General features: G+C 37.1%; 1 protein-coding gene across 1 annotated transcript in view; it reads left to right on the top strand.

Annotated features, from left to right (window-relative positions):
* Window positions 1-10,350, top strand: part of FAM155A (family with sequence similarity 155 member A) — a 452,344-nt gene extending 441,994 nt beyond the window's left edge. The window contains 1 exon segment of the mRNA XM_018071032.3: window positions 9,935-10,350. Within this exon segment, the coding sequence (XP_017926521.2) occupies window positions 9,935-10,230 (296 nt within the window). The 3' untranslated portion in view covers window positions 10,231-10,350.
* Window positions 10,351-15,215: the final 4,865 nt, after the last annotated feature.

The raw sequence follows: 15,215 nt of genomic DNA, 5'->3' as shown, positions 1-15,215 counted from the left end.
TAGTCTGAAAAAAAAAAAAAGTATTGGAGGTTGTAAAAAGAAATAATAACAAAGGTTTTATCTTTCCTTTTTGATGACAAAACATCATAGGACTGCCTATTTTCCCACAAGAAATTTTGTAGTCATTGTTATCTTTGTCACCATTAAATTAAAAAGAAAAAAATTTAGTTTATAATATGGATTAATATTGAACACTTGGAAATTCCTGAAGAACTCATATAATAAGTGGCAAGTATTATAGCCTGAAAATGTCTTAGTTGATCATCTCCAATGAAAACAGATAGTGGGAAAGGAAGAAAGTGTGCTGCACTGGTTACATATCACTAGAACTTGTCTTTTGGAGAAATGCACGTGAGGGTGTGGAATAACTGCAGTGCAAAAGAAAATATTTGGGAGATTAATGAAAACAAACAGAATCACAGTGTGGTTCTGATTATGGAAATATGCAATTCACTAGAAAGAATTTTGTGTTCCACTCTTGCACCCTTGCTTCCAGGAAAAGGAAGGAAAGAAATTGATCCTTCCATCAAGCACTATTCTGGAACCTGATGGTTTTCATATTCATTAGAATTGAGTGATTGCTTTCAGTTTAGACCTTTGGCGTTCATATCCATATGATTAAAGTTTACAGTGGTTTAGATGAAACTGAAAGATGTCTCTTTCTACATCTCAGCTGTCTAGAATTGCCCATGCAAACCAGAATGTTATTTAACGGAAATAACAATAGAGTTTAGGCGCACATACACACACACACACACACACACACAGAAACACAAAAACACATATGGTAGATTACAATGAATTAGCCCCATGCAAAGTTCCAGGTCAGGGTTTTTGATTGTAACTTCTAAGAAAACAATGTGCATACCAGTGGGATTGTTTTCGGTCGTAGATGTAGTCATCTCTTCCTTTATTTTTTTTTCCCAGCTTGAATGGAAGATGTGGCAGATTTCTTTAACACATGGTCTTTCAGTGCAAAAAGAGTTGAAAGACTGTGGTGGGCTGACTCTGGCTGGACATCAGGTGCCCACTGTTAAGGAAACTTTCCAGTCTGACCATTCACAAGACTCTCTGACAGTCAAACTCCCAAGGCCAGAGACTTTAACTGCTGTGTTCGAAGCCCCTTCTCAACTCCAGTGAGCTGATGGGTGTTTTGCTTGACTCCCCACACACCCCACTCACATGCAGTCAGACCAGGCTTCCTTACTGATTTGACCCCAGGCTTCCCATTGTAGAGTCTCAGATCTCTAGCTCCATAAAGTGCAGTAACACAGAAACAGCCTCTGAGGAGGACCCCCAGCAAAGGAACCCCTGGGCTTTTATACCCTCACAGTCTACCCATGCACAAGTCTGGCTCTTCCTCATGAGTCTTCCATTCCTACTGTGTCTCTCAGCGTCCACCCAGGCTGGCACCACCAGTTTGTGCCTTTTGTTGACCAAAGGGCTGGCAGTTCACAGCCTCTTTTCTCTCTGAGTTCCCACCCAGATCTCAGTTTGCATCCCAAACTGCACCTTGCAAACTGAACTACCTGCACCAGATGTATTCTTCAATACCGACCAAAGCCACCCTTTCACTCCCCTCTACAGCCAAAACTATCCCTTCAGGCCTGCAGTTTGCTCGACCCAGAAAACATGAGAAAATATAGTAACCAAATGAGCAGCAGAGATGCCCAAAGAGAGAGGAGAGAACATTACTTCTTATCTGCACACATGGCCCTTCTCCAAGCAGCCAGGATATGCCACCAATACTGAGGGTCCAGTTGCATCTGCGTTAGCAGTCCAGTTCAGGAGTATACATTTGAAGCAAATCCCTTGTTTATACTTCTTGTTGTTTGACTTACACTGGAGAAAGGTCTTGGAGGATTTGAACTGAGCTCCTTTGGATTAAACTAAATAAGGAGATGGGCTACAGCATCAACACTAGCATGCCCCAACCAACAATGCACATTTGGTCTACAGAATTAGATTAGAGCTAGAGTGAGGTAAAATCCCTTCAGAGACATTTAGGGTTGACACAGGATAAATACTAAGTACCAGCTCTTTCACTGAACAGACCTTCTTCTCTTACTAAAATTACTTGTTAATACAGACATAGCCTATTATGGCTGCTGTCTGTGTGCCAAGTCTGGACCACCCTAGAGTGCAGATTTAGGACTAATTGTGTTTCTAATGGCTTTCTTTGTACTGACCATGACTTATGGTGTCTTTGTGCCCTGTGGCATAGCAGGGCCATTACCCAGTATCAAGTATCAGGCAGGAAATCCAAATGACTTGCTCATACTTTTTACCTGTACAATAGATGTCATGGAATTCAATGGAGAAGGAAAGTTCCTCTTTGAAGGAAAGGAAGACAATGTACTGAGCAGCAACAAGGCAAAGTTATGTTGCATTAACTTCTTCCAAAACCAGCATGTCATCCACTGATTTTTCCTAAGAGCAGTGTAACACTGAGATTAGCTCAGTCAGTTAGAGCATGGTGCTATTAACACCAAGGTTGTGTGTTTATTCCCTGTATGGGCTATACACTTTAGAGACAGACTTGATGATCCTTGTGCATCCTTTCCAACTCAGAATATTCTGTGATTAAATTTCTGTTGTCAGAATGTGTCTTCTGACATCAGGAAGAGAATCAAATTTGTCTGCTCTCCTGTGCTGAACAGACATCTGATAATTTTCAATTAGAAGGAGAAAGTAAAGGGAGAGAAAATGTGAGTGAACAGGTGATTCACGTGTTTTAAATCACCAGTATCTTTCAGTTCACATTAGTTTAGATCCCTAATTTCATGTGTTCTGACCAACCTCTCAGTTGCTTGGAACACAGTCTGAGAATCAGTGTTTGTCAAATAGCAGTAACAAATACTTACGTGATCGATGCAGAGTAACATTTCCTCAGAAACTCCTTCTCCTTTAGAATAAAATTTCACTGGAAATGAAACTGTCAGTCATGCTACATACTAATGTTTCTAAGGACATAGTGAGAATAATTACTGAGAATTCTCATCAATCTGTAGAAGGAGTTTGGTGACTAACAAAACTCAGCACAGATATTAGGAGAAATTCTTTAAACTACAGCTTCTTCTGAAGGGGCAGATGTGTGTCTGGGTTTTACCAGCAGGTTTGGCTATAGTGTGTCTGTTTCAAAACAGATGCCCTGATTTCAGTGCAATTTGAAAAGCAATTCCCTTGAGAAAATATGATATATAGAATGCATCACAGTCTGTCTTTCCTTTGTAGAACAACTCAAGTAGAGAAAAATCTCTGAATTCAATCTGCTTTATGTTGTTCTTGGAAAACTCAAAAAATCCCATGTATTTGATCCAAATTGTTCCTCCAAAAATACCTCAAAATAATGTATCATTTGCCTCCTGTCTGCACCTCTAACACAGGTAGCAGGAATAATCCCTTTATGTTTGACAAGCATGGTTTAAATTATTACAAGCTATGGATCTGCTTACAAGGAAAATTTGACATTAGTTGCAGCAAAGTCTGTAACTAAATAGCTCATCTTTTTGAATCTAGTGTTCTTCTAGTCTTGAATATTGGAGCTTTCACATAAATGAAGTCCCATATAATAATAGGTTTATCAGCTGCAATTGTTCTCCTGTAAAAATGACCCAGGCAATTAACCTATTGATATTCTGAACTTTATAGGGTGACACAGTACTTAGATATGACCCTTTCCTATCATATCACAATACTAAATCCTTTTGATTAAGGATTGTACATATAGAAGCAAAACTACAGAGAGAGTGGGAAAAGCCAAATGCTTTCTAGAAGCATGTTACTCTGTATCTCAAAAAAACAGAGATAAAAAACTTCATTGTATAGCTTTTAGAGTCAGCTATTTACTTATTTTTCTGACTTACAGCAGCTCAGTCAGTTTTACAGGGGTAACATCGCAGCAGGAGGAAATTGGCCTATGCATATATTAGGGAAAAAATACATGCATGGTGAAGAAACACAACAAATTTTTCTTGAATGTGGAGACAAATACACAGGAAAAAGTTCAAGAAGTAACCATCTGAAGTAGTAACCAGCATATAGTGATAAAAAAACCTTAAAACACGACAACACAGCAACCCAGATCTCCTCCAATAATTGGAATGCAGTCTATAGTGGAAAATAATCTTTTCAAAAGAGTTGAAGTTTTATTCACCAGTTTAAGAATAATTTATTTAACTAAAGAGTAATTTATTTATCTCCAATGTTCTTTTACATTTCATTTTATTACTTTTTATAATATGAAAGGTATAAAGTATATTTCTAAGCATCATAATGTGCCATAGACACAGCAATTTAGAAATAGAGAAGACTATCTGGGTAAGATTGCAGAGTGCTGGCTTCCACATCAGAAGTAAGCAAGCAGTGAAATCTAGTCATATATCTACTGTGTTCTCTTCCTCTTGACTAGAGGACTCATTTTCCTCTAGTTGGAAAATGTTAATATTGAAATCTCAGAAATAATTCCTCAGAAATAGAAATGTCATGGAGAGTTCTGGCATTAGCTGATACAATGTTGTCCCTGCTGGATGGATCACTCTTGGCAGACTTCATTTACTTTGGGCTTCACAATAAAATGAAGTATTCAAAAATTCTGGTATACTACATCCACTTATCAGGTTTCTTCTAGTTCATGCTTTTCTTCAAGCACAGAAAGCTTCATACACCTCTCAAAAATAATCAGATATCTATGTTAAAAATGAACACAGTTTAGAGTTCCACAGAAAGAAAATGGGGAAAAAACATTACGTATCGTAAAATCTGTTTTATTTCTGTGGCTTCACAAAATTCTTATTTAGCAATGACAATATCTACATCAACCAGACCAGTTTCCCATGATGCAGAATACTGTCTCCATAACTCTTTCTGTAGCAAAGAAACCAAGAAGTGGGCCAAGTCAGACCAACTGCTTCAGATACAAATCCAGCTACATGTGTGACACATCCTGACAGTGCTGAGAGATGTGGAAATTCAACCACCACTTTTGCAGGCTAGTTCCTGCAAGAACTCAGGCAGAAACCACATCATTCTCTGAGTTAGCTGGTGATCTAGCTGATCAGCAGACCATGCATGCATAGGCAGTCTTTGTGATTTCAATTCTTGTGTAAGAACTTACTTGCGGTTTGCTGCTTTTCCCCCAAAGCTGTTTCTGCACAAAGTGAATACTATATTTGTTATGTTGCTCCTTTTTCTTTCAGTATGATTCAGCTGACTGGGACACACAGGATTTCTCTCTTCATGTCTCTATTAACATAATCTCAGTCAAATGAGTAGCCTTAATTCTTGCCCCAGCATTAGTAACACACAGTTCCTACAGATATAAATTCTGTGCTGATCATCAAAAAGTTAACTGTATGTGGAAAAAAACCTATCCTGTAACAAAACAAAGAGTTAGCTTTTATATGATCTTTGTAAGTCATAGTATATCTGTCCAGAGAATGGTTTGAAACCAAAGTCTCCTGGCAAATTCTAGATCCTCAATTATACTAAAGGTCCAAGAACCTCCATATGGTGTAAGATTTCTGCTGATGAAATATAGCTGAGTGCTGGGAAGAGCTGGGAAATGAAGACATAGAACTGAGAATTGTAAGTAAAAAGTGAAAAGCAAAGTCCATTTTGAGCCGGTAACAGCTGGTAAGTCAGTCTCAGAAATGTAATTATCAAATATCCAAGTAATACAAAGTAATGATGTCTACAAATTGAACTATGAAGACAGAAGAGGAATAGGGAAACCTTGGTGGTTTGGTGGATACAGATATCCTTTTTATTTCTTATCCCAGACTTTGTATCCCTATATATAATACTCAAACAAAATAAAAGTCCAACTAAGGCAAAAGAAGCAAAAGCAATGGAAACAAGGACAGGTAACCTTGGAAGAGCATGAAATTGGGTAGTCTAAGTATGGGGTGAGGAAGGCCAAGTCAAAGCTGGAACTGAACTTGGCAAGAGATGTAAAGAATAACAAGAAGGGCTTCTACAGGTATGTTGACCAGAAAAGGAAGGCCAAAGAAGGTGTACCTCCATGATAATCAGTGCTGGAAAACTGGTAACAACAGATGAGGAGAAGGCTGAGGTACTCAACAACTTTTTGCCTCAGTCTTCAATGGCAACCTCTCTTCCCACACCTCTCAAGTGGATGGGCAGCAGGATGGGGACTAGGGGAGCAAAGTCCCTCCCACTGTAAGTAAAGATCAGGTTCATGACCACCCAAGGAACCTGAATGTACATAAGTGTGTGGTACCCAATGAGATGCATCCCACAGTCCTGAGGGAATTTGCTAATGTAGTTGCCAATCCACTCCATGATATTTGAGAAGTCATGGCAGTCTGGTCAAGTCCCAGGTGGCTGGAAAAAGGGGGACAATTAACCCATCTTTAAAAAGGAGGATGCTGGGAACTACCAACCCATCATGAGATCCTTCTAGAAGCTATGCTAAGGCACATGGAGAACAAGGAGCTGATTTGAGACAGCCAATGTAGTTTAACCAAGGGCAAGTCCTACCTAACCAGCCTAGTGGCCTTCTGCAACAGTGTTACTAAATATCTCCATTAATGACATAGACAAAGGGATTAAGTGTTTCCTTTAGCAAATTTGCAGATGACGCCAAGTTGAGCAGTGTGGTTGACACATCTGAAGGACGAGATGCTATCCAAAGAAACTTGGACAAACTCAAGAAGTGGGCTCATGGGAATTTCATGTGGATTAAACAAAACCAAGTACAGGGTCTTGCACCTAGGTCAGGGCAACCCCTGGATGAATACAGGCTGCGGGATGAACAGATTGAGAGCAACTCTGCCAAGAAGGACTTGGGGGTGCTGGTGGATGAGAGGCTGGGCATGAGCCAACAGTGTGCACTTGCAGCCCAGAAAGACAGTTGTGCCCTGGACTGCATCAAAAGCAGCTTGGCCAGTGTTACGCCCCAGTTCACTTAGCAGGTTTAGATGAAAGTTTAGATGAAGGTTTAGACTGGGTGGTGCACAGGAGAAAGAACAAAATTCTCAGGGAGTTCACCAACAGACTTTAACTTGCAAACTTTAGAACATTAAGATAGAATAAGGAACTTGGCAAATTTTAAAACAACGTCCAAAGGAGAAGAAAGAGAAAGAAAAAAAAGGAGAGAAGGGTTCAGAGTCACCACTCTTGGATCTGATGATGAGACTTGATTGCTGCAATTTAGATGTCCATTGGTCGAAGCAACATTTGCAGTCTTGATCTATTGAGGGTGGGGGAAGCCCAAGGAAAACAAAGTTCCATGGGCTAACACACTCAGGTTCAGGTAGGAACATGCAGGGAAGATGGAGAGAGACTTTTTACAAAAGCATGTGATGATAGGACAAGGGGAAATGGTTTCAAACTGAGAGTAGGTTTAGATTAGATATTAGGAAAAAATTCTTTACTGTGAGCATGGTGAGATACTGGAACAGGTTGACCAGAGAAGCTGTAGATTCCTCATCCCTGAAAGTGTTCAAGGCCAGGTTTAATGGGGCTTTGAGTAATCTGGTCAAGTGTAAAGTGTCTATGCCCACAACAGGGGTTTGGAATTAGATGATTTAAGGTCCCTTTCAACCCAAGCCATTCTATGAATATTTTGATAAAAGAACAAACTAAGTTTTTTTCTCCTTTGTTTTCCATGACTGGTGTAGACAGCTTCCCTGGGTTTCTGGTAAATCACAGGTTTGTAACCCTCTGACTGAATAAACTGCTTAATTAGAACCAAGGGGCAAAAACTTATATTTGTGGCTACAAACAGTTATGTGGTGAAGAACGTGTGTTGTGAACTATTATTTCACTGCAAAAGGTCTAACCGAATTTATCCAAATGTTCTACAGTCACATGAATAGTAGTTCTGTAGTTAATTGTTTATTAAATATGTAACTACAAATTCAAAACAAATTCAATTACTGAATTGAAATAAAGAGGAAATGGAATTTTGCATTAAGGAACAAATTCAATTCAGCTTTGAATGTGGAGTTGCTGTCAATTTATTTTTAATTCAGTAAGTGCATATGAACTATTTAAATACATTTTGATTGCCAACTTGCATACACAGCTTTGATTTCAAAGAAAGTCAGGATTTTCCTGTAACAAGAAAGGCAGAAAATATAGTTTGAATAGCAAACAAGTCTCAGTGAGATCAAAGCATTAACCATTCTCTATGTTTCTTCAATTACTACTAATCATTTGAGCTACTGCAGTCACAGAACAAATTGTATAATTCCCTGCTTTGGGAGGCACTGCCTGTATGTTGCAATGTTTAAAAACAGACTTATGCACACAAATGCCAAAAGATACATCTCAGAAGATATGATGTTAGCAATAAGACTGCTTTATTATTCTTGCAATAAACAGCTGTCCACAAGTTCCAAAATGCAGCTGAATTTCTTAAAAAACATGCAGTACTTTCAGCTATGATCTGAGAGAGAATAAATAATTTTCAAGCACTGGAATGATGCATTAAGATTCTGACTTCAAAGGTGCAAAAATGGTCAGGTTTTCCATAGAGTAGACTCTGAATTTACAGAACATGAAACAAGTTCCTCTCGCTCCTGTATCTTTAAAAATTTTGTTGAATACAAAACTAAACGCAACTTCACTTGGATTCATATATAGCATAGGAGACTGTTGTGTCAGCTATGTAAAAATGTGCTAGTCTAGGTTTAATTTGCATCTTAACATGCTCAGCATACCTAACTAGCTTTTTGTTTAGTTGTAGATCAATATTATGGAAGTAGGAACCAAAGAATTCCATTTTATCATATTTTAAGCTGTGCTGTTTTTCTTTACCGATTATTTACAGAATGTAAGCAGTCTGGTGCTTGGACCTAAGAATGTTATAACTAAATTGCTTTTTGAAAATAATGTTGTTGCTGTAATGCTTTAGAGAAAATGAATTCTTGTTCGAAGTAAAACTGCTTTCAAAATTTTTATCCTAATATTTCAGAACAGATAGATCTTTTTCCTAGTAAAACCTAGTTCTACAACAGAGTATATTATTTACTGAACAATTTAGTCCAAGATCAGTTTAAATGCAGAAAAGTTGTTTGTCCATTATGATAGACATTCTTGCATTTGAACATTAGTTAAGTATCCTAATTAGGTTATTTTTATTTGTAAGAAAAAAGGTATGTGAGAAGCAAACAGAACACTCTGGTTGATCTCCTATATAGTAATGCAGACAGCATTGACAATTTGCAATAAGACAGAATTCCTCTTAGTGTTCAAAAAGTCATAATCAGATCAGGCTGAGTAACTCAGTAGAGTTCCATAGGCAAAAATGGCCTAAATGTATAGTCAGAAATACCAGGAAATCCAATTATTGTATGGCAAGAAAAGACTGTTCTCAGCTCTGAGGTGTGTTGAAGACAACATCCAGGGTAAAAAAGTAGACCCAAAACAGCTCTTGTTTGGAAGTTGTTCCTGTGATACAGTTTGATTTACATTGGTTAAACAATCAATATTATCAATATCATCAGTATGTCAATTTGTTATTTAATGCCTGTCTTTTCATGAATCATGATATTACTGGTATGTGCTTATATACTGAAAGAAGAATTTCAAGGTTCTTTCAAATTTTGTGGAAATGTCCTGATTGATTTTTTCTTACTTCATCATTCATTGTTACTTCCCTAAAAGGAAGAATTCAAATACTCTTATCATTCAAATATCAAGAATTACTTTTTAATGCTGTTACTTTACAAACCATGCTCATCATCATACTCCTTCTGAATTATCTTTTAATGCTGCTTCTTGTTAGATGATGTATGTTCCTTCAACATCTCTAGTTGTACAAAATGGCAGATCTTTTGATGGCCTCAGTCTCACCCAAAGATGAGGATTCAATAGTTTAGACTAAACCATCAACTGTTCCTTCAAGCTACCACTTCAACCAATCTTTGTGCCTAGTGTTTATTTTTCTTTTATGTTTACCCTACAGGGCTCTATGAAAACTATCCAACCAATGCAGAACCAGAATGCTGTGATGTCAGATGGGGACTATTATCAGATCATCAATCCAAAGGGACTATAAAAACAAGTGGCTCAACAATGTGTCACAGGACATCGCTCACAGTTTCATCAGCATCAAGACTGTGTAACAGCAGACTTAAACTGTGTGTTCTTGTATTAATTCTCTTACATACAGTACTTACAGTCTCAGCAGCACAGAACTCAACAGGACTGGGCTTTGGAGGCATAACAACTTTGGAAGATAATTCAACCAATGAGGAATAAAAGAAAGGATTCATTTTACATGACAGAAACACAACAGGCCCAAATGACTACAGTCAAAAACAGCAAAGACTGAGTGCTTTACCCTCAGATCTCTTCTTGAATGACCTTTTGGATAAAATGAAAAGGATGGGCCACTACCCAAACAAGGACACATGAACACAGCTTTTTATTGACTAAAAGGCTGTTTGGTGACTTAAATTTCTCACACCATTTTATACACTGTGTTTTAATGTTTGGAGTTTCTTTTTTTGTTTGTTTTTTTGCACTTGTTAATACAGGATTTTATTTTTGGGACGGTTTATCAAAGCTAAATTAAGTCTTTTCTCTGTCAATATCTTTCTAGTCATTGTGTGTGTTCATCTGATAGTTCTGTCTTTTATGTCCTGTCAGTTTCTATTAGAGGAATGACTGCTATGATTCCATGACATAGCAAAAAAAAAAAAAAAAAGGAAAGAAAAAAAAAGGAAAAAAAAAAAAAAAAAGAAAAAATCAACAAAAAAACCACAAAAAAAACCTCAACAAAAAACCACAAAAAGAACAAAACAAATTTAACCAAAAAATAGAAAATAAATAAAAAATAAAAAAGGCAACCACAAAAAAAACCCAAATAAACCTTACTGTCCTCTTACCCATGGGAACCATTCATCTCCTTTCCCTTTCCCATCTCCTGTCACAGACAACACACATTTGCTTCTGTCTGTGTAATCACAATGAATGGGTACACAATTCTAGTGTGCCTCTGCCACTGTTGCACAAAACAGTTGACTGAGCAAACCCAAAAGGAGCATGAAGGTGGTTCCTTTTAGCTGAACAAACAAGTGCTCTCCTTAAAAGGTGGGATCGGACAGTTAAAAAACGTAAAGAAATATATAACAAACTGTTGCTCCAATACCCGTTTGAAGAAGTCCAGTCCTTTCTCACTGGTCAGTTGAACAGGAGCAGCCTTTAATAGATATGCTACGTAAAACCAGTTATGCTCAGCAAGTTGAGTAGTTGGGAAACCTTCATATTGGAGGTGAAGGATTGACATTCATTGTGAATCATGTTTTGAGTTCTCCTGCTGTCACATAACCAGCAGCTTTCCATATGGAACGGGAGCTAAGAACTTCCAAAATCCAACTCTTTTTTGTCTCAACAAAACTACACTAGAAGTCTTTGAGCATCTGCAATACAAAGTATCTCTTTGGTTTTGATTCCATTGTTTTTCTAATATCTACATGTTATTGAAAGTTACTCTAGTTTATTAAGGATGCACAAGAATGTGTTAGCACAGATAAAGAAACTATTTTTTTTTAATATATAGGACAACCATTTTCATAAATGTGCAATAAAACCAGTAAAGATATAGTAGGATACGAGTAGTCAAGAGAAAAGATTGTAATACGATTGCTGATTTTTCTTTTTTTGGGGTGGTTTTTAATTTGTTTACTTTTATTTTTGTGGGAACATTTCACCTGCTGAGTGTATGAGAATTTGCTTTCTTAAAAGGCTTTTTAGAGTTTACAGTAGAATCAATGGAAGGAAAAGTTAATAAGGGCTGTTTTTAAAAACTTTACATTCCTTCCTATTCTCTAACTACACTTGGGAAGTGCACTTTAGAGATATTTGCTGTGTAGCTGGGAAATGAAGGAAACCTATAGAAAATGTTCTCTTAGGAAATAAAATATAGTTACCTACTTTCTAGCTATGAAATACCCCTTCATAAATATTAATGTTGTAAGAACATTTAATCACTGGTGCATAATGCATTTTTGTATACACTTTATGGTCTGTTAAATTCTGGAGAAAAACAAGAAGATAACCATGCTGCTTAAGCGGTTCAAGATGCACATGTTAAGCTGCGAAAGCTCAAATACTTTGCAAGAGCATTTGTTTTGATAGTCTTTTGCTACAACCCGGACTGAGGAGCCTAAAATGATCTGTGCAAATATGACAACAACAAAAAGCACCAGCTAATGCAAAACTCTTCAGCACTGGTTTGTTTCTATAATTCTTCCCTTCCCTTTCTTGCACATGCTATATTTTGTTCAATAAAACATGGTGCTTTTTATTTATTTTCTTTTCTTTTAGAGGCACATGTATTAATTGTAGTGAACTGATGAAAAACTGGGGAAAAATGTAGAAATGCAAAAGAAAAAGCCTTAACTAATGGTAGAATGTAGACTTTTGAAAGGACAGAGATGTTACTGAAAAGTGATGGAGCAATAACTGGGCAGTGCTCTGGTACTGTACTACAGCTGATGAGTCACACTACTGAGAAAGCTCTTACTAGGTGAGCTCTTGTTCAACTGACCTCTTAATTCTAGTAAGTGTACATGGTCAGTAAACAGTTTGTTATAACCTTTATCTACCTCTGCTGTGCAAAGGCCATCCAACATACATTTCTGTGATGTTCCTCATGGTTTTTTTTGTTCACACCATTACTCACTGTCATCTATTTTTACACTGTACCAATACAGTAGCAAGTCTGGTTCATCCTGATTGAATTGGCACATGAAGAAAAGTTATTATTTCTCTTTTGCCTCATGGTGAGTTAATGTAGAGATCTATCTTTAAGATATTTTATTTCTTCTCTCATGCTCTTCTTCATCTTTCATCCCTTATTTTTCTATAAAATGGTTTTCAAGTGGTGTCAGTGAAAAATACGACTCCTCCACTGCTTGGTTACACTCTGTCATGTGTCATACAATATGAGAGAGACAGGAGGAAAAACAGTGACAATGGCGTCACATGCATAAAGTAGCCTAATTAAACTTGGGAAAATGAAGTAGAAAACAACTACAGACTTTCAATTATTACTCAAGTACAACATGTAATAAATTTGTCCCACTCTTCCCACCTGGAGTTAGTGCCTGCAGTTCAATGGTCTGTGAATTTTCTGTCATCTTTTTGAGGTCTACTTCTTTAATTTCTGAAACAAAGAGTCATGTTGCAGGGGTGACTACTGCTGGGGTATCTGTTGCCATTTTCACCCTAGCAGTGTGGTAAGCAGCTTCTCTTGGTGGCACCTGGGGACATCAGGAGTAGACAAAGACTCTTCTATGAAGTTAAGCAACATGTAATCATGTATGATGCAAAATTCCATTCCATCCATTCTTCATTCGTAATAGTTTTCCTGGCACAAACTTAAGCATGCTTGATATTGTGCACATATTACTTTTTTCCAGAATAAATTTGCATCTTGCCACTGCTATAACTGCCATCTTGTTCCATTTCTCCTTGTACTGTATGCCTAATACATACATGATAAAGAGCTGGCTTAACAAAGAAGTAATACTAAAATATTTCTGCAAATGACTGATGAGAAGAAAAAAAAATAATATTTATTTTATGATCATATGGAAGAAAGATATTTCCCATGTCTTTTATCATCTTATTTTCTACAATAGGGAAAATCCAGATTTTGTACAATATGTTAATACTGCTAAGCCAAATGTCATATAACATAACCAGAGCTATATGTTATTCTTTCTTGCATTTGCATTCAGTAATACAGTATATTAATGCTTTTCTTTCATTAAAGAGACAGTATCTTTTTTCTTTTTTTTTTAATTTATTTTAATATAGCAGGTGAAGGCTGTCCTTCTGCACACCAAAATTCAAAGACAAAAACCAACAAAATTCTAGAATGAAGTTTTAGCTCTATAAATGATGAAACCAAGTCATCAGCTGCCAAAGAATTTGTGGAACAATAGTTACAAACCAAACAAAGAAATTTCTTCTTGAGAGTTTAATGCTATTCTACATGATTAAAGAAGAAAGAATGAGAGCTGTATTTCAAACAGCAGAGATGGTAGGTTTCATTCAGTACATATTGTGGCTCTCAGCTCATGTAGTTATATTCTTCTATTAAAAAGTGAGGGACAAGGACATTGTCTTTTGCTCTCTCTGTATTTGTTATGATAATGAATGCCCTTTTGGTAAGCATTGCCTCTCTGCACAGAAGATACATGCTTATGTGAGAGCTGAAGACAGCTTATGTACATGCACACAAATTTACACAGTGAAATCTGTATTAGGTGACTATCCAAAGCACAAGCAAAACTCATTTGCAGAATAGAGCTAGCTTTAAGGAAAGTGAAAAAAAATTTGTGTTAGGAAATTTCAAGATACATGTAAAGAATCAACTAAATAAGGAATCTGTGAAGGTGCCTGATCCTTACTGCAGCTTTCACTGTATATCCTGTCAGTGATAAGACCAGCACAGACAGGCTTCAAGCTGGGCTCAGAGTCATGCTGACTTCAGTGGGCCTTGATACAGGCAAAGGCACACTCCTACAAAAAATTCATGGTAGCACATAGGTCTCCATTTTTTGTCCCACAATCCTTACTCAGGAATTGCTTATGGACATAGTGCATAAACAGAGGATCACTGGGTTCAACCCTAGCTAACTGAGTCTTAATAAGAGACTGGCAAAAGCATATTATTGTTGAATGGTTCTGTTTTTTTTATTATTGTCTACTCATATTAATTTGGCGGAGTGGTTTCAAAATCGAACTAGGAGCACAGAGGACTAACTACCAGAAACTTTGTCATTGTGGAGATGAAATTAAATAGCCTTTCTGGGGTAAAAAGAGGGTTTGTCATCTGTTAGCAGCTGTCAGGAAACAGTAGTATTTTAGAAAAGCTTGGGAAAATAATATGTCCAGTTCTGAATATGATAAAGCTAGATTTTTGGATGGGAGTTAGGACTGGAGCACATATCATCTCAACTGAGGGATTTAATTTGTCGACATCTTCTACAACAACTCTGAGCAAGTACGCTTATTGAAGACCTCTAGATGTCCAGTATTTTCCAGCATTTTTTCACACATTAACAAGCTTGATCTTTCCCTGAAGGGAGAAGAAAGAAGAAAGATTTACTGTGAGTGATTTGGGGGGAAAAAAGTTTTGGTCAACTTAGAAAACCCATCTGAGAAACCAGCTATAATTCTTCAAAATACAACAGGGATGAAAAAAAAAAAAAAGGGCATGTGTAGGTTTA

This window comes from Manacus vitellinus, unplaced genomic scaffold (genome assembly GCF_001715985.3).
Source record: "Manacus vitellinus isolate BGI_N305 unplaced genomic scaffold, ASM171598v3 scaffold_2_pilon, whole genome shotgun sequence".
Lineage (NCBI taxonomy): Eukaryota > Metazoa > Chordata > Aves > Passeriformes > Pipridae > Manacus > Manacus vitellinus.
This window is presented reverse-complemented; position numbering and strand designations above follow the sequence as displayed.